Source organism: Diprion similis, chromosome 8 (genome assembly GCF_021155765.1).
Source record: "Diprion similis isolate iyDipSimi1 chromosome 8, iyDipSimi1.1, whole genome shotgun sequence".
Classification (NCBI taxonomy): Eukaryota; Metazoa; Arthropoda; class Insecta; order Hymenoptera; family Diprionidae; genus Diprion; species Diprion similis.
This window is the reverse complement of record NC_060112.1, coordinates 12,574,366-12,592,490: the sequence shown is the minus strand read 5'-3', so window position 1 is coordinate 12,592,490 and position 18,125 is coordinate 12,574,366. Positions and strand designations below refer to the sequence as shown.

The following is an 18,125-nucleotide window of genomic DNA, read 5'->3' as shown; positions in this document are numbered from 1 at the left end:
TACAACGTATAGTGAATGATGAATAAGAAAATAACAGCGTATATTTACGTTGCTGTATGAATTACAAGATTCATAATATTTCTTTCACACTACCGAGACTAATGTCAACTAATCAACGTAACGTTGTATAATTGAGTATCTATTGCGTAAAAAATAACGCAAACCACACAGGCCAACAATAGTATTGTCCAGTACTCAGTAGTATCGGTACACCCACCTGACACATCGCAGTAACATTACTGATGGTTTAGATCTTCTATTAATGTATTGAGGCGGAATAACTTTACGATTTTGAATTTATTTCAGAATATATTTAACTTTGAACAAATTTATCAGTCAGTTCCTAAGGATCTAGAAAATTCTGCTGCCAACTACTACTGCCAGGTATTTCGGTTTGGAGCATTCAAATTTGTACATGCGCCACGGGTGTTCGGCAGCACTTTACGGCAGAATTGGGCATGATTGTTACGTGCTGCTCATTGACTGAGAATTCAATCCATTTCAGTCAACGTACTGCCATGCTGCCGCGTGGGTCGAACGATGATACGCTCGAGCTACTCTCGCATACCTATAAGTGACAATTCGAAGGTTATTCCTTGTAACTTTATCATGAGTGCACAAACCGTAATGCGATTTGTATATAACCTAAATTGATCCATTATTAAATATACTTAAAACAACGCCATGCTGAACAGCGACGAAACAAAGGTAAGCTTCAATTTAACCTCATAGTTTAACAAATTATGTATTTCAATCCTGATTTGAATTCCTTTCTCGGGCCCGGGGATGGTACGAATTTCTATTCGCCAGGGCAACGCAAATCGCGGTCCAATCTACGGGCTCGTGAAGAGCCAATCAGTCTCCAGATCACGATCCATAGAAGAACTGGTTCCTACAAACTCGATTGTAGATATATTGGATGACACAATCGACGCTTCAAATTTATACTCGAAATAACAGTGCGTTGCGTTGTTTTGAACAGGAACTGTATTCGTATCCCAATTATTTTCCTGAACCAGGAACACGTGCAACTGTTTTAACCAACTTCAATCATATTCAAATTCTTCTGTCATTTTCACAGGCTTAGGAATGGTTATTCTACTGTTGGTGGATCACGTGTTGCTGATCAGTAATGTCCACAAATTCATGTGAATTTCTTTCACGATAGGGAACTTGTTACCGTTGTAAAACATATATGTTTCGTCCGCGGTTGTTACGACCACGTTACGGCACACTGTTCGTTATGACTTGTTAAATCAATGAAAATCATGATACATGTTTGTACCTTTGCAACCTCCAGGAATCATACCTCAAAACCATTATCCAAACAATAATCGTAATTACTCGTGTAGTTGAATCCTTAAATATACAATGTACAGTGATTATATATGAATATTATCGTAAACGGTAGTAAGTCTTTAAAATATGATGTTGCGGCCAATTTCTAGTCTTGCGTTGACAGATACGGTTACTTCACAACTCAAGAATCATGGCTTTTGTTATGTGAATGACATTTTGAGTGAATCAGGTACAATATGAGTACAGAAAACCATAGAGTATGCAATTTTTCTTCCAATTCATTTTCACCACTCTAAACCACCATTATTGCAATCTGTTTCAGCTTCGGAAGCTACATGTATTGATGCCATTCAAGCGGCTAGACTTTGTTGTAAAGTACCCAAAAGCTTCTCTGCTTTGGATATCTTGGAAGTGAGTGTGAAAATGAATGTTTTGGAATTTTTGATTACTTGAGAAAAATTCCGTGAATATCTGTTCTACTTGCATAATAATCTAAAATTGACATGTTTCTTTTTATAGGAAGAATTGCTACAGGCGAAGATAACAACATTGAGTCAAACGTTAGACAATATTTTAGACGGAGGATTCCAATGCAGAACTGTAACAGAACTGTGCGGAGCTCCTGGATCAGGAAAAACGCAAATTTGGTAGATATCCACACTCATATAAATTCTTAAATAACCAAACCCTCCATTGTGAGAAAAGATTTTGCAATTTATATCATTCAATTTCAGTATGCAAATATCGATCAATGTTCAGATGAGTGAATCACACAGTGGACTGGGTGGTCAGACTTTGTATATAGATACAAGGAGCGGACTATGCATCGCAAGACTGAAAGGTAAAAATTGAATGAACGTATATGATTGAAATTTATTTATTGAACAGCAATGGACAAAATACACCCATTCAGAGTAGTGTTTAGAATAATTTTGTGCACGCATTATCGGTAATTATTTTATTCGAGTATCCTCAGTTGAATGATGAACATTTCACTTATCTCGTATTTAATATATTTTCAGTTATCTGTTCTTACAACTTCTATTGTATGTGATAAAACATCAACACGTTGACATTTATTTCATCAATTTCTCCCATTTTGTACAATTAGTAAAATATTTACTCGCAATCCCATTACATAAACACATCTAGTCATGCTTCCAACTTCTATGGGCTTAAAATTCTAGGGACATCAAAGTTGGTTTAGGTACATATCGTTCAGAATAAATATTATATCAAAGGTTGCGGTAAAACTGCTATTATGACAATGATTGGTGTACACAAGGTGTAAAGTCTTGCAAATTGTAAATATTATTAAAAGTCACTAATTGAATGATTTTTGTACTAAAGAAAAAAATAAGAAAAAAGAAAGCAGGTAGATTAAGTCTATTAGATATTGTACAATCAATTATGGCTTTGAATTATTTCAATGACACACATGGTGATTCATAAATGTAGCCAATCCTCGTGAAGGTAGATTTGGCCAGACACTTAACTATTTCCCCAATTGCTTTGAAGTTAGTGGAAAAACTGAATAATTACAACACTATCAAAAATCATTTCAATCCCGTTTAAATTACTACTTGCGATTTTTTTTACTTGAAAATAGTAGATTGTACATCAAGTAAGCAAAGTAGGTCTTTTTATGTCGAGCTTAAGTTTGCAATATAAGTTGTTGGAAAGTACGTGCGTGAGCCGAAGACGAATATTGCAAATATGTGAGATGAAAAAGATTTTGCCTTCATAGTGTACACGATACTTCGTGTGACAGAAGTATGGTTTACAAGTTTTTTCGTAGCAGAGTACAAAAAAAAGGATTTCCTAGTACTAGAATGTAAGATCGCATTTTGCTGTACTCCGATTCTCTTTTTTGTTAGGAAATATGAGTCCTAGTTCGGTATATAAGAGCTTTATCTACCTTATTGAGGATGGATATTATTTGTGAATCGGTTTGTAAATACCAGTTAAAAAACATTCTGATCTTCTGGTTCGTTTTACCAAGGAGTAAAAAAATATTTGATCATAATTTATAAGGAATGTAAGTCACTCTACTTGGTCTTGGAATGTTCTTTAAAATATCAGTCTTACATTTAGACGTTATGCTTAACACAGTGTTGTGTATAATTTCTAATTATACAATGAATATTACTATTTTGCTAACAACTTTGGATTATTAGTGGTTATTCCGAGTGATCACAGCGGCAATTCTAATCCTTTTTTTAAAAATATTCTCCATGCACGTTCTAAGTAATTCAGCTTCAACTTTAACATAACTCTATGTTGATTAGTTCTGAATTTATTCTTGCTGTTCATGGAATAGCTATAATTCCGAGTAGGATGATATAGCACAGAATGAATTTTGTGTACAGTGATTTTGCAGTGCTCTCAACTAGTTTCTGGATTAGTCTGTATAAGGTTCATGCGTTTTGTTTTTTGCGCGATACTGCAGGTTTAATCGCACAATGTGATTGGTTCATGTTAAATATACCTGAATTTTTCACTTACTAGGAAAGACCTGAAATGATATCGCCAATATTCGTATTATGTTAATTTTAGGTCATTAAATATGCTTGCTGAACAAAGATCTTGATAGATAGTTATAAATTGATTCTGATAAAATACGCCTTCAGTTTCAAAATCCCTGTGTGGTCTAAGACTTGAGAATGGATTTCTTTCGCAGCAGACATCGGTCGCAGCATCTCCTAGAATAATGCAAAGTCTCTTGTGCTCCTCGATAGCTTCGCTTAGCGTATAGGAAGTTAGAACCAGTGGACAATTTTGCTCAGCCAAAGTTTTAATAGATGGTGTCCATGTGTCTTTGGCTGAACCAAGTTCTACGCATTCATGAATACCCATGTTGTAACCAATCAAAAAATCAGGCTTTTCGTACCATTGACTGGTCACATAATCTTGGTAGAGCATGTTCCTCAATTCTACGTTAACGCACATATCCTTAGCGACACAATAATTGCAGATATTAGGCCTCACGCTGCCCCAGATTAATTCTGGGCCGATCAAAACGATCGTTAAAGTGGTCAATGGAGGAAGCCAGTGTAGTAATATCTCCCAAACATCCAGCCCGTCAACTTCAACCATATTAGCCCCAATTATATGCATAATCATATCTGATTCTATTCTAAATTCCAGTCTCTCGATTGCATATAGAACAGTTAATGGTCTGGTAAAATATTCTGAATTGTATAGTAATTGGCATTCCGATGACATTGGTAGGGACTTGTTTTCATTTACGTAAAGGAGTATAAAATCTGTTATCGTTCTTGGCAGGTATGCCATTTCTGTATGGAACGGAACAATGTGTCTAGGAGATTTTCGTTCAAATAGAGTCCCGGCAATGTCTAGGTCGAAGCAGAGTCTCAGCGCTTTACACTGATCGACATGTTTGATTTGGTCTGTTTTATGAAGCGGGCAAAAACTAGCGCTTGGACACAATTCGCAGTCTTTTAATCCCACGGACTGACCATCATGGCAGGTACGGCATACTCGGGGAAATTTGAACATCTCTTCTTCATAGTGTTCTAAACGTCTTCCTAATTTTAACTGGGCGAGTAGCATCAAGTTGCTCTTTTTCTTTGCCCATAACTTTGTGCACGGATTTTGACATTTCTCAAATATACACGTATTCTTTGTTTGACCCAACATGCCTGACAACACTTTGCACAGGTCTTTATGCTGTGGCCAATGTTGTTTTTGGTGGTCCTTTCCACAATATGATATCATTCTACAGCTACCACAACGTTTCAAAGGCAGTTCCCCGCCAAAAGCTTTACAAACGTGGCACACGTTCGCATAGTAAAACAAATTGTGCAAATCATCACTCATTTTTTTTCATTTTTTCGTTCTCTGTTCTTCAAATTTTGTTTATCGATTTCTGTCCAGAATTTCGTTTTCGTTTAGCACATTTTTTTGACCAGCTAACGCCGGTACACCGGAATTTCATCTATGCACATGTAAACTTTACGTGCAAACACGCGCTAATTAATGTACCGTCGCGTAGATTTCCTGGAATGTCAGAATTTTGCGTTCGGATCGCCATGTTTATGTTGAATTTTTGTGCATTTTCGCCTACCCTTGTTCTAGGGACCCTAGGGCATCAGTGACGTAGCAGCTTAGGTTTGGTTAGGACGTTTTCCTTGTCTCTGTCACACCACGGTAGGCCATCGATAGAGCGTCTCGCCGTCTCGCTCTCATGATCAAATATAAGCCAGTGATAGAAGAGCACGCTCCGTGGAAGCACGAAGCGAGAAATGGGAATGGTTAAGTTTGCGCCGTGTGCTGTTTTTGTATCTCGTCATTTGTCATAACTTGTTGAGAAACAAATGAAAATAATGTCACATGTTCCAATAATGCTTACTGAGACACGTGACTTCTCTCGGTTCTGTACCAGAAGCTGAAAAATATTTACAATTGTGGAACGAAGGGGACTGCCAACGAAGAAAGCGATCATAACCTCGAAACTTTAACACTGGTGGTGAAAAGATTGTTGAAAAAATAAAAATACAATTTAAATTCTCCATAATAGACCAGAACTCGCATCAATAATACAGAAAATTATTCAATATGGGAATTCGAGGGCTGACGACTTTCATCGCAAGGCATTCAGAGCAGTACTTGGAACCGTTCGAATTGCATGACACATATTTGGTCATTGACGGTAATAGCATAGCGTGCCAACTCTACAATTGGCATGCCCGTTGCAACTGTGCCTTTGGGGGTGATTACGACAGGTATGCAGAACACGTCAGAGAGTTTTTTGATAATTTGATTAGATGCAAGATTACTCCACTTGTCTTAATCGATGGCGGATATGAAAATAAAAAAATTAAAACTGCATACTCTCGTCTACGATCTAAAATTAAAATGGCGTCATACTTTACACCTACACAAAGTTTGAAATTTTTTCCCATATTGATGAAGGAAGTCTTCAGGGATGTAATGGATGAGAAGGGTGTCAAGTACGCTCAGTGTGCTTTTGAAGCTGATGATGAAATTGCTGCTGTTGCTAGGATTCTAGGCTGCCCAGTGCTTAGTTATGACTCTGATTTTTTCGTCTACGGAGTGTTGTATATACCTTACGATACACTGGACGCGGGATACGTTAAAGGCCGAAAGACAAATGGATATGTTAAGAGGTGTAAAATTTATCGAGTGAAAAAGTTCTTGGACAGTTTTGGAGGCTTGGACCGATCTCTGCTACCTTTGATCGCCACATTATTAGGCAATGACTACATTAAGCGTGGCGTTTTTAAGCAATTTTTCCAGAACTTGAAATTGTCTAAACTAACTAAGAAAAATAGCAATGAACAACAGCGGCGAATTGCAGCATTACTCAATTGGCTACAACCATATACCTTGAACAGCGCTGTTGGAGCAGTGCTTAGTAGGATACAAAAGGAACATCGGCGTAGAATTATGAGGGAAATGGAAGCAGTTATTGTTGGTTATACAAATTCTTCTCCCCGTATGCTAGCACCACTTGGATTTTCCAAAGAATATGTAGATGAAGTAGAAACAAACGGAGTAAATACACCTTTCAGATTCCAAGAGGATTTTAGTAGCTTGGAAGTTTTAGAAGATTCAATAAATCTGGAAGAGTCTTCAAAAAGTGATTACGACGATAAAGATGATGATCAGGAGCATGATGACAGTAACGATGAAGATGATAATGACAACGAATATGACAATGACGAGGATGATGAAAATATCAGTGATTATGATGAAATAGATTTATGTACTGAAAATTTCTTAAGTAGGGCCGCTCCACCTTGGTTCATTGACGAGTATAGCAAAGGACAATACCCTCCCTATTTCATTGATATGATGTATCGCCAGTTGTTGTTTTGCCCACCACAAATTGAAGATTATTTTTATCCAGCGTCGCATCTTGGAAGTTTGAAAATTATTAGCGTTATCTTTGAACTCTTGACATCGAACAGAAAAGATGTGAAGAAAAATTTAGAGTATGTTATACGAGATAACAATAATCGAGCAACTCGCTATCAACTACAGTCCTGCAGAGAGATCTTTTCATTTCATTTTCCACCATTGAAGGATCTCAACACACTTCCTCTTACTGTCAGAGCAGGCATATTAACTCGCACCTTGGGAACTCCAAAAGAATTCAACGCAGATCTTATATTGCCTGAGTGGAGATTGTATCTGGCCACTATCATTTATTGGAGCCAGCAAGGACATGAACCTTTGGTGACTAGCTGCCACATTTATGCATTGCTGTGCTCAATGCTGTTTGGCATCATAGATCAAAAATTAGGATTTTGTCGTTCAGTACATAAACTGAAGGCTAAATATAATGATGTAATTAAAATGAATGTCGAAAATAGAAAACCTTTGGTAGACAAGGTGTTGTTTCCAACAAATGCAAGTCTCATCCATACTGGAAAATATGTGACACCAGAGGACTGTTTTTCAGCAGCGAATTTTTTCATCCCCTATTTTAATCTTCCCCCAAAGATATCGTCCAGCCCGAAAGCGTTTAATGTTACCGTTGTTCATTCATTTTCACAGTTTCAAAGTTGTTTGAGGTATAGTATGCATCTCAATGCTTTGCTCGGGTATCCATGTATTCAGCCAAAGGTTGCGGAAGTTTATAATGGTACATTGCTCTATAATTTGTATCACAACTTCAAGAAGCGCAATAGCATAGAAGCCTACATAAATGTTGTACTCAAAGATTCTCCAAGCCTTTTACAAATTTTCAATTCACTTAATAATGCCATTAAAACACCACTGGCCACAGTATTTGAACATAATGTAAACCAGAAGAGAAGGCGTAAAAATAAAAATAAATCAAAGAAAGTTGATGAAGATGAGTACATGAGCTGTGCTAGTGAAGACGAAATTCTAGAAAAAAATCATCCCTTTATAGATCCAAACAATCCGTTTTGTGTTCTTAATGCAATGGAGTAGTCAAATATCACTCATCGGTACACAGGATTTGTAAAATAGTGTACATTTGTTAATGGAGCGACCTGTACAAAAGTGAAACTTTTGGTAACGATTAAAAAAGTATTTTAAGGATAGATTTATTTTACTACAATAATTTTGTACATAGTCACCATTGAAATAGCGTAAGAATAAGGTATGCAAAGAGAGTAAACTTATACATTGTTACAAATGTAAATAATATTCTATCAGAGTAACAAATTTAACCTGGTTGTTATATTTTTTTTTTCAACAAATGATCCTTTGATATCTTCGTCTGCTTCAATAAGGTATCTTTCACCTTGAAGTATGCTCAAAATTTTCATCACAATGTTCACAGTGAATCACTCTATGCAATCTCTATTGGAGTCAAAGTAATATTTTATAATGAAGTAATGGTAGCAAGAATTTCTCTAGCTATGAAGCAGTTTTGTGAATCCAAGGAATTGTATAGTAGAATGTCGCTTATCTGATCTTTGATCAACTGTGGTTTCGTTTCATCCGGAATGTTCATCTCATGTGTGCACTCCACGTTAACCGAGATGTATGATCGGATAATTCGGAGAAGCTCGGATAAAACGAAATAATCCGTTATGCCTGTGTATCAATTAGTTTTGTATCGTTACTTTGTTTGAACACAAACTTGTAAAAGTTTGCTGCAATGTTTTACATTGCAAGCTGTAAATGAGATAGTTCCGTTTGTGGAGTGACAGAGAGAACATCATGATGGCTTGAGCTATCTATGTTTGCCATATCATCCGATATTTCACTTGTCCGAGGTACGCTTTTCCCATATTACCTCAGATAAACGAGGTTCTACTGTACTAAAGTTTAGTTAACATAAATTTAAATGTGCAAAACAATTCCGCAGAGATGGCAATGGCTAGTCGTGTCTGTTTTGGAGACCGGAACTTTGACATTGACAGAATTTTGAAGCACATAATCGTTACTCAGCCGCAATCGATTGATGAATTGTCCACAGTTTTGGGAAACTTCAATGAACTAGATAAAAATTGTCAGGTTAGACGGGAACAGTTATTATAAAGTTACAAATGAGATTGAATCGCATGAACTCAGCAGTTATTGTTATGGTCCCGACTTGGTTTCACTTTTTCTTTCTCAATCTATTTTACTGTTTTCAAGATATGGTAAACTCACATTTGACGTAGAAAAAAATAAATACGTCAAAAATTTTGAGTAATGAATGTTATCGATTTCATCAGATACGTCTCATAATAGTGGACAGTCTTTCATTCCGTCGCTATAGTATCGAGAACACTTTTCACCGCACACAGAAATGCTTCAGGATATTGGACAAGTTGAACAAGTTGGCAACGAGATTTAATTTGGCTGTAAGTATGAACTGATATCGGTAAACTCAATCAAACAATTAAAAATTCTAACATTACAATAGTATGAGGAAACCCTCTGATTTTTCTGAAATGATCAACACAGATTTTTAATTGGAAATTTAGCTGATGTAATATTTTTATTTTATTTTTTTAAGGTTGTTGTCACAAATGAATTAGTTACTTCGTTCATTGCCAATGATGATTTAGTTCCAGCCAGTGGACTGCTTTGTGCTCACAGAGTTCATAAAAGATTTATGCTCACACGTCTAGATGATAATAAATTTTCAGCTTGTGCTATGAAGACTCCTACAATGCCAGAAGTTTCGTCGAAATTTCAGGTATGGCGGATAGGTTGATATATGAGCGCACATAAATTGTTTATAATACTAAGATAGCATCTTTTATTTTCTCAGGTAACAGCAGGTGGTATTAGAGATATTATGTAGAGTAATGGTATACTGTCCAACAATTAGTAAGACAATGTTTTTTATTTTAAGCATTTCACAGTGAATAATAATTTTTCGTACATAATTTCATTTTTATATCAAGCCATAACTTTTCAAAAAAAAAAAAAGCTGCAAACAACATATATTCATAATCAGACTTGTACTCAATATTTCAATCTTTAATTGCCAGTGCCACCGACTAATGCGACCAATGTGTCTCTATAATCGCCTGAACAGTCATCCTGTAAGAATAAAACATAAGAGTCAATTTATCTATAGTAGAACTGTGACTTTAATACGTATTTTTTATCAGACACAGTTATTAGTTTAAAGGGAGATTATAAATGATCAAAATTTGTTTATCCAATTATTTAAGTTGATATCAATTGAGATTCGTTAGTTTTCTTGATGGTGAATTTTAGTTATAATTTGTATATGAATAAGTCGTTCAATTGTAAATTTCAAATAATCGCACGCCTCAATTATTGTTATGACATTAGAAAATAGATGTCTGACCAAACTAGATAGAAAATTTATTTGCTCAACTACCTTCACTTTCTCAAAAAATTAACTGTGATGACATACGGAATTATCATGATGATAGTATTTACATAATATAGGATATAAATATAATACTAGATCACAAGAATATAACAAAACGTTGTATACTCAAACTTCATTTATTTAGTTCTGTAGATTGTACATTGACACAGTGAAATGCTCTCTAAATAAATTTTTTTTTAAGAAAATAACGTCAAAAGCAATGAAAGCAAAAATAATTTCACAATTGCAAAAAATAATATCCATATAAAATATTGTAAATAGCTCTCAAAACACAGAAAGTAGGTACTACGTAACTTGTTTTTATATTAATGTGCGTGTGTGCGGATGTGTATGTGGGTATATATATATAATTCAGCATACATATTTTTCACTTTATGTATGCTGGATTTATTAAATATTTTTCCGCCGCACAAACTTATTACTGAAATACAACTCCTGCCAACTGTTGATACATACACACATACACATACACATGCATACATATTTTTCACTAGCTTCTAGAATATTAAATGCACATATTGTCTACGAGGCAATGAATAGTTATAAATCAGAAGGCACCAACTCTCCCAACTGAAGTTCGTGGAGTTACAAACTCGTCAACTTCTATTATATTTTATAAGAGATTCGAACTTAACAAGACTTATTTCACAAAGGAATGTTTTCACGGTATTTGAATCTATCATACTGATATATAAATGATACTTATTAAATTACATTTTTTATATGACAAGTACTTGAAAACTTGTTGGAAAAGTTAATGCATATTTATTACAATTCGTATGGAATGATACTTGATTCTTTTGTTCATTATAAATTTAATTATATTCTATATAACAACAGAAGATTGCTGCTCTGATCGTACAACCTTCACTTCACATTAATAGCATCTATTTTGGAAAAGAGAGATATATGTTTACTGTATAATACATGTATAGAGACTCTTAAGCAGCCTAATAATGTCTTGAAAAAACATTTATAAAGAGATGAATAATATACTAATTTAGTAAAGAACACAATAATATATTAATAATTCACGCATGTGTTACTAATAATTCTAGAGATAAATTCTACAAGTTTGTAAAATAGGAAAGAAAATTCTGTTCCCTTTTAAAATTTGCATATCCACGACCAATTAGCTTTGATTTATTAGCAATTGCAGTAGATTCAAAATGTTTACCACATACCTGGAAATGAAGACTAATCTCTAAAATATTTTACTTCTCATAAACCTTCAATGCTATCTTACGATACTTATGCAACATCAAAGCAGCACACTTCTTTTTTTTTATATCTTTATAAATATTCGTGTGAAGAAATGTACTTTTAAAGTGATTCACAATTTTGAAGATTGTAAATTGTGTAAAAAATTATTTATTCTGGAAACTACTGAGCTTTGCTTGACCAGCCGGTTTGAGAAATTAGCTTCAATTTGGCAGTTGACCTTTATATGTATCTATATCACTGGCTGGAATTCAATGTTATTATCGAAGCGGCAGATTTTGACTGGTTCAAGTCAAATAATAGTGAACGTACTAAAAGCTAGGCAACATTATCAATTTTCATCACATTTATGTGGAAACTAGAGAGAGCAGAGCCTTCTTGTAATCGCCAGACGTATCTCCCTGTAACAAACAAACAGTCACCTCACTCAATTAATTATGTTTGAAAATGGTCATGAAGTTTAATTTTATTTCAGAAATAACAAAATTTTTCGAACTTACTGACGTAAGAGGAATATTATGTGAAACTTGTATCTTCTGGAGGACATACACTACCACTGATGTCATTTATTATTTTGTTTATCCGTAATATTGAGTTTTCAGAATACATTTCATGAAAGTTTTCCACTATTTTGTTGCAACATCAATAAATGTTTTGAAATTTATCAACCGAAAAAACTATGTTCAATACAGGTTGCATACGAATACAAGATTGTGTTGCACATTTGATAGCTACTATGTACAGATCTTTTCATACAAACCAATAATCAGTAGGTAGACACGAAAATCTAATTATCGCGATGTGTTTAACAAATTGAAAAACAAAACCATGATCAATGGGTATCAGTATTTTACTTGATTCAGTGATTTTTTTTATTTCATTCTCTGTATTCGATGCTGATAGCACATGTTTTGTTATTCCGTTAGGACATTGAAATGAAATTTTAATACACCATGCGTCTTGGATTCAGACGATCCTGAGTATTTCCCGTGTAATAGGTAGTCAGAATTCAACTCACCAAGCATGGGGGTGTATGTAGGATGATGAGAATTTTCGTATAACAAAAGCTACTATTTCTCGTGAAGAAGAAATGAATAGTTAGTATTCAGTGCATGTGTTAACAATAAATGTAAGTTTGTGTTGCAACATGTAATGACGCCAGATTTCACATTTTGGGAGGCAGGAAGTGAGTAACTCTCTCTTATTGTGTAATATTGGATTGTAGCATGAATACGTTGTTACGAAATATCCGATGATTCTGCGAATCCTTTGAAATACCGTCAAATAAACGTTCAAAATTGAAAGAATTTATAAATATATTTTGACAATCTAAAGTTCGGGTTTTTTTTAAAGAGATTTCTTAACTGTTGTTACAATTTCGAAGGAATGTAAGTATAGAATAAACTTTGATTTTGTTTGGGGTTTCCTTGAATCATTCGTCAATTGAAAACCTAAACTAATCAAAAAACCCTAAAACCGACTACCGGTGATAAACTCCCATTACCTGACCTGATTAACATTTCAATAATCAGGAACACGACTTATTCAAATACAACTTTTACTTTACAGTTATGATTTCAAATTGCTGAAAATGCAGGCCATTATGATTAGTATTGGCTTCGTACATGTGCGATAGATGATAGTAACTTGAAGTCACCATAAGATGAATGTGCCAGTGTTAGCCCATTTTTAAAAATGGGTCCAGTGGTCAGTCACAGCTATGTTATCATGAAAATTTATTACCTCTTTAGTCATTAAAAAAGTTAAGGACACTGCTTTAAAAAAGTGATAATTTTCATAAAATGGGAAATTTTATTGTTACGCAAGTGAATGCTAACTTCTGATTATAGGTGAGATAAAAATAAGAGTACAAATAAAAAAGTGGCCGACCACTAGCCCATTATATCCTATATGATTTGATGTTTTAGCTTTTGATGCTCTAAATTATGTTACGTACAATCATGCAGTAACTGAAAGATTCATTAATACCACAGATGTAACATCATTAATGAATTGTAAATCATAGCACTTACAGCAATCCAACTTTCAAGTGATTTTCCATAACGGTCCTCAAAGGCTTTCTTAATATCTCCGAGGTCAATTTCACTGCGTGAAACGATTATACGGATGAGAGTACGATCCTTAGTTCCAATTCCATGCATACTGGCGTACAGGCGTTCGGCAAAGAATCCCACCTTTGACTTGACACACTTTACTGTGAAAGGAATGGACTAATTATTGAATACAAGCATTCATCTGCTTTACAAGTATCAACGTAACAGCTACTAATTTCAATAGACGTTTTACTGGAGTATTTCAAACAATAATTTTCCAAGTAAATGCTGAGGAGATGATAGTTAAATATTAGAAGTATACAAATGATTATGTCTGTATGGATTGAATTATCCGTAGCAATGCGAAACTACTAACCAATGCCCAGAAGTCCTTTTTCAATACTGCCAGAGAATTCCTTCTTAATAGAAACTTCAATGTCATGACCAGACAATTTTTCATACTCAAGGAAAGTTTGCCGCAATTGTTGGTAGCTGCGAGAAATCAAGATGGCATTGAATTGTGATTCATCAGTGCCCCATTGTTTTTCACCTACAATAGAATATATGGAAAATAATATTCGTTAGTTTACTACGAATTGTGCACTAGTAATGTTATTTTAGAATGTTTATAATTATGTTTGGTGTACAAATGCATGAGCTGAAGGCATACCAGCTTCATAAAGAGCATTGGCATCAGCTTGGGCTTGTCTCACATCGACTTCCTGGTTTTCATCCCGGTTGGCTTGGCATAAAGAAACCAACAATCTTTTGAAATGTCCTGAGGTATCACCCTTCAAGTCGCTTTCCAAAGTATGGCCGTATACTGGAAGATTAATAAGAAAAATCTTATGAAACGAAATAATATTGAGAAATTTAAAAGTCGTTTCAACCGACGCGAATATTTTACACTATAAAATTTCCTTAATAACTGAAAGATATTTTGATAAGAAAACTGAAGAATAAAAATATTTTCTTGCTCTACAAAGCTGGGTACACACAATGAAATTTTATTTTTAGCCACACAGTAGTAAAGATGACATCATAGGTAGAAATACTAAAGGTGATATTTGAGAAGTAGTGTAAGGATTGGCTGTGGTGTTATGAGTTATTTTATTAAAAATGTGCTAGCTCCTAACAATCAAGAGGATGGAAAATGGAGAACTTAGAAAAACATTGATTGATGTCTCTTATCGCCTTCTATCATATGATCATTTTGCTTTGTCTAGTACACAGGAATAATAATAATTTTTATACTTTATTAAATGCATGTTCTACCAAGTACATATTATAATCTGAGGACTCAGCCATTTCAGTGAATCAAGTCCAATTTATGTGTCTAAATGTGGTGTTCAGTAATAATCGTTACATTTCAGGATGGCATAGTTATTAAGAATGCTATGAGAGTAGTATTGAAATATCAAGTCTACAAAACTAAATTTTCTAGTTTTGGAATGTTCTAGCAATTAATTTTTATCACCTGTTGTTCAACACGCTCTATTATTCCATCATTCTCATATATACTATGTCTGCATTTTTACAAGCCAAGACAAGTATACATATACTTGTTTGCTTTTCTTAAAGTAATCAAAATCTGGTCAATTTGTTTCAGCGTAATAAACATCTGCAATGTGACCAGACAAGATAAAACATGATCAACAGCTAAATTTTTGCCAACATTTTCTTTCATGAAATTTAACACTCATCATTTATTGATAATCGCGAACAATCATTAGTATGAACTTACGAGTTTAAAAAATCGATCTACATTTAAGGACAATATCTCACATTTATTCCAAATTAAAAATAAATCAACTGGTGATAATTCTTTGATTTACATGCATGTGGTACTAATATTGATACAAACTCGTGAATAACCTTGCTAATGTACAGAAAATACCCAACCAACTAATACACATATGCAGACACGTAACCCTGAATACATTGAAGAGTGAGTGGGTATGTCGTAAAAAGTAATGACATCATACCATAGGTTTGTATGAGTTATATATAGCGTAACGGTCATTTTGAATATATTGTGTATTCTTGATGATAATTATCGAATGATAGTGGGAGAAAATGTGTCATAAAATGGCTATTTTCCTTCTATTTATATTGCCATATTTTAAATATTAATCAACTTCAGGTTCCTGATAATGTTTAAAATGCAGGGGAAAGTCATTGATGAGACATGCATAATGATTTGATTGAGGGATACAAAGAAACTGACTAGAATTAAAAGTATGAATGAAGCTGAAGAACTTACAATTTTCATAGAAAGCAGCAATGGTTCTGATTCCATAGTTGCTCAGCGTGCAGAGGATCTCTATGATCGCTTCCTCATCGGTACCAAGTCCAGCAACAGCGTCATGAAGTTCTTTGGCATAGTAATGGGGAAGTGGGGTCATAAGAGCAACGATAACGTCCTCGAGCTTCCCGGTGAGCTCACCCTTCAAATCACTGACTAAGTCCTTTCCATACTGAGTTTTAAAAGCCTCTGCAATTTCTAGACGTTGAACTATTCCTCTCTTGGTCAGCACATCGATGATTGCTTTTTCATCGGTACCAAAACCTTTCATTGCCTTTCGCAAAATCGCTGCATCTGCGATGGGATCGAAGGGCTCTGCTGGGTACACCGTGGGTGTACACTGAAAAATCAAGATGAAGTTATCAACCGTAGTTGTGGTTGTAACAGATGATAACACAGCTGTTATGAAGTAAATAAGCTGAGGCTAGCCACCGGATGATTAATAGTCCTTATCAGTAAATATTATGCTCCTTCTAAGAATTGACCGTTACAAGGTTGAGAAAATATTTTTAAAGAAATAGGGATGGAGCAGTGGGTATGCAGAGTGTCAAGTGATCTTAGTAATTCTATTTAGAAGATTTTGACAATATTCCGAAATATCAGTTGTGTCTTCAAAATTTCTTTGATTTCTTCTTAAAGCTACAATCTTTTTTAAACGCATATATTTGGTATTACTTGAAATTTTTTATAATGGCAAGAGCACTTACAAAAAGCTATTAATTAGATATAAAATTTTTCTCTGTTATGTGTCAAGTTTTGAAACCGGATGATTTTTAAAATAGGAAAAGGAAAATTATTTGAGGAACAAACGTGAAGTAAAACCATCCCTTGTGTAATATATTTTTAGTAAAGGTACTGGAAGTTTCTGTGTCAATTATACTAGCTGCTGAGATGAATTTATGTACATACTATATATATATGTTGGAAACTGTAGGTGTTATAAAAAAAAAAGTCAATGCTCAAGGTGCACGCGATTTGTATTGATGCGTGAAATAATTATAAATCAAGATACTGCAATGATGTCATGGTATTGTGGTGCAAGGTGCTACTGTGTTAGGAGTAAATACAAGGGCGAAAGTGGGTCAGGCTCCTGCAGAAACGCCCATGGAAATCCTTTGAAATGTGGAATATAAAGATGTGAGATAAATACCTTGAAAGGGTAGTATTGTTGCTGGGACATTTTGTTGCTTTTGATCTGGAACTTCTGCAGGCTGAAACACAATACGTAATAGTATTAATAATAACGCCGGTTCGTGAATCATGAATTCATGGATAATGTACGTCAGACCGATGACGCATTTTGGACACCTTGGAAAGTACACAAGATATAAAATCCGAAGAAAAAAATTCCATATATAGATCTCACGCTTAGTTTAAAAATAACAAATAACAACGTCCGCGCTCTAGTGCAGTATACAAGTTTCAAATATCACGCCAACGATAAGCCGCGATCGCTTAGATTTCGAGGTAGTAAATTCGATAATACCAATAATTGATCTTACGCCTGAGAAACAAACGCTACCTTCCGCTCCAACGGTGGATGCACTACTCCACAGATTCCACTCCAAACCAAGAAGGAGTCGGTAGTCACACCCACTTCCACGTATGCCTGCCTTCTCTCTACGATCGCGGAACCGCGCTTTTAAGCTTCGATATACCGGGTGTCGGATTCGCTTACGGACGTGCATTCCACATTCGAAAATATACATACGTAGAAACACAGTTCCGAACATTCATTTAGTAAAAGCACCCGATTATCTATAAAATCTTGATATTTGCAGAACCTGGTTCGACGTGGCTTAGGATGAACTTGTTATCATTTGGGCCCACCGATCGCTTATATGTCTATTTGCGGTTATTAAATGCGCACCTGCTTTCGAAATAGGTGCTCTTCGTAGTTACGGTATACTTGGAGTAAAATTTC

The 18,125-nt window shown here is 34.8% G+C and overlaps 4 protein-coding genes across 7 annotated transcripts; 2 read left to right on the top strand and 2 right to left on the bottom strand.

Annotated features, from left to right (window-relative positions):
- Positions 1-1,388: 1,388 nt before the first annotated feature.
- Positions 1,389-10,945, top strand: LOC124409620 (DNA repair protein RAD51 homolog 3-like). Its single transcript, XM_046887354.1, is given in 9 exon segments — positions 1,389-1,421; positions 1,423-1,528; positions 1,604-1,710; positions 1,819-1,946; positions 2,034-2,140; positions 9,131-9,279; positions 9,483-9,611; positions 9,767-9,949; positions 10,025-10,945. Coding segments are annotated over 9 exon segments (975 nt in total). The 3' UTR covers positions 10,058-10,945.
- LOC124409618 lies at positions 3,503-5,394 on the bottom strand. The gene has a single exon (XM_046887349.1). It carries the CDS (start codon positions 5,137-5,139, stop codon positions 3,841-3,843), a length of 1,299 nt encoding a protein of 432 aa, XP_046743305.1. The 5' UTR covers positions 5,140-5,394; the 3' UTR covers positions 3,503-3,840.
- LOC124409616 (protein asteroid) lies at positions 5,547-8,519 on the top strand. Of its 2 annotated transcripts, XM_046887345.1 has the most exons (2): positions 5,907-6,044; positions 6,235-8,519. In XM_046887345.1, exon 2 carries the CDS (start codon positions 6,253-6,255, stop codon positions 8,242-8,244), a length of 1,992 nt encoding a protein of 663 aa, XP_046743301.1. In that variant the 5' UTR covers positions 5,907-6,044; positions 6,235-6,252; the 3' UTR covers positions 8,245-8,519. The 2 variants fall into 2 exon arrangements, with proteins under 2 accessions (XP_046743300.1, XP_046743301.1); XM_046887344.1 differs by having other exon boundaries at positions 5,547-8,519.
- LOC124409619 (annexin B9-like) lies at positions 10,177-17,835 on the bottom strand. 3 transcript variants are annotated; one of them, XM_046887351.1, is made up of 7 exons: positions 17,724-17,835; positions 17,352-17,412; positions 16,160-16,541; positions 14,567-14,719; positions 14,273-14,446; positions 13,876-14,057; positions 10,177-10,299 (listed from the first exon to the last, which is right to left on the bottom strand). In XM_046887351.1, exons 2-7 carry the CDS (start codon positions 17,379-17,381, stop codon positions 10,237-10,239), a joined length of 984 nt encoding a protein of 327 aa, XP_046743307.1. In that variant the 5' UTR covers positions 17,382-17,412; positions 17,724-17,835; the 3' UTR covers positions 10,177-10,236. The 3 variants fall into 3 exon arrangements, with proteins under 3 accessions (XP_046743307.1, XP_046743309.1, XP_046743308.1); XM_046887353.1 differs by having other exon boundaries at positions 17,704-17,727; XM_046887352.1 differs by lacking the exon at positions 10,177-10,299 and adding an exon at positions 11,845-12,243.
- Positions 17,836-18,125: the final 290 nt, after the last annotated feature.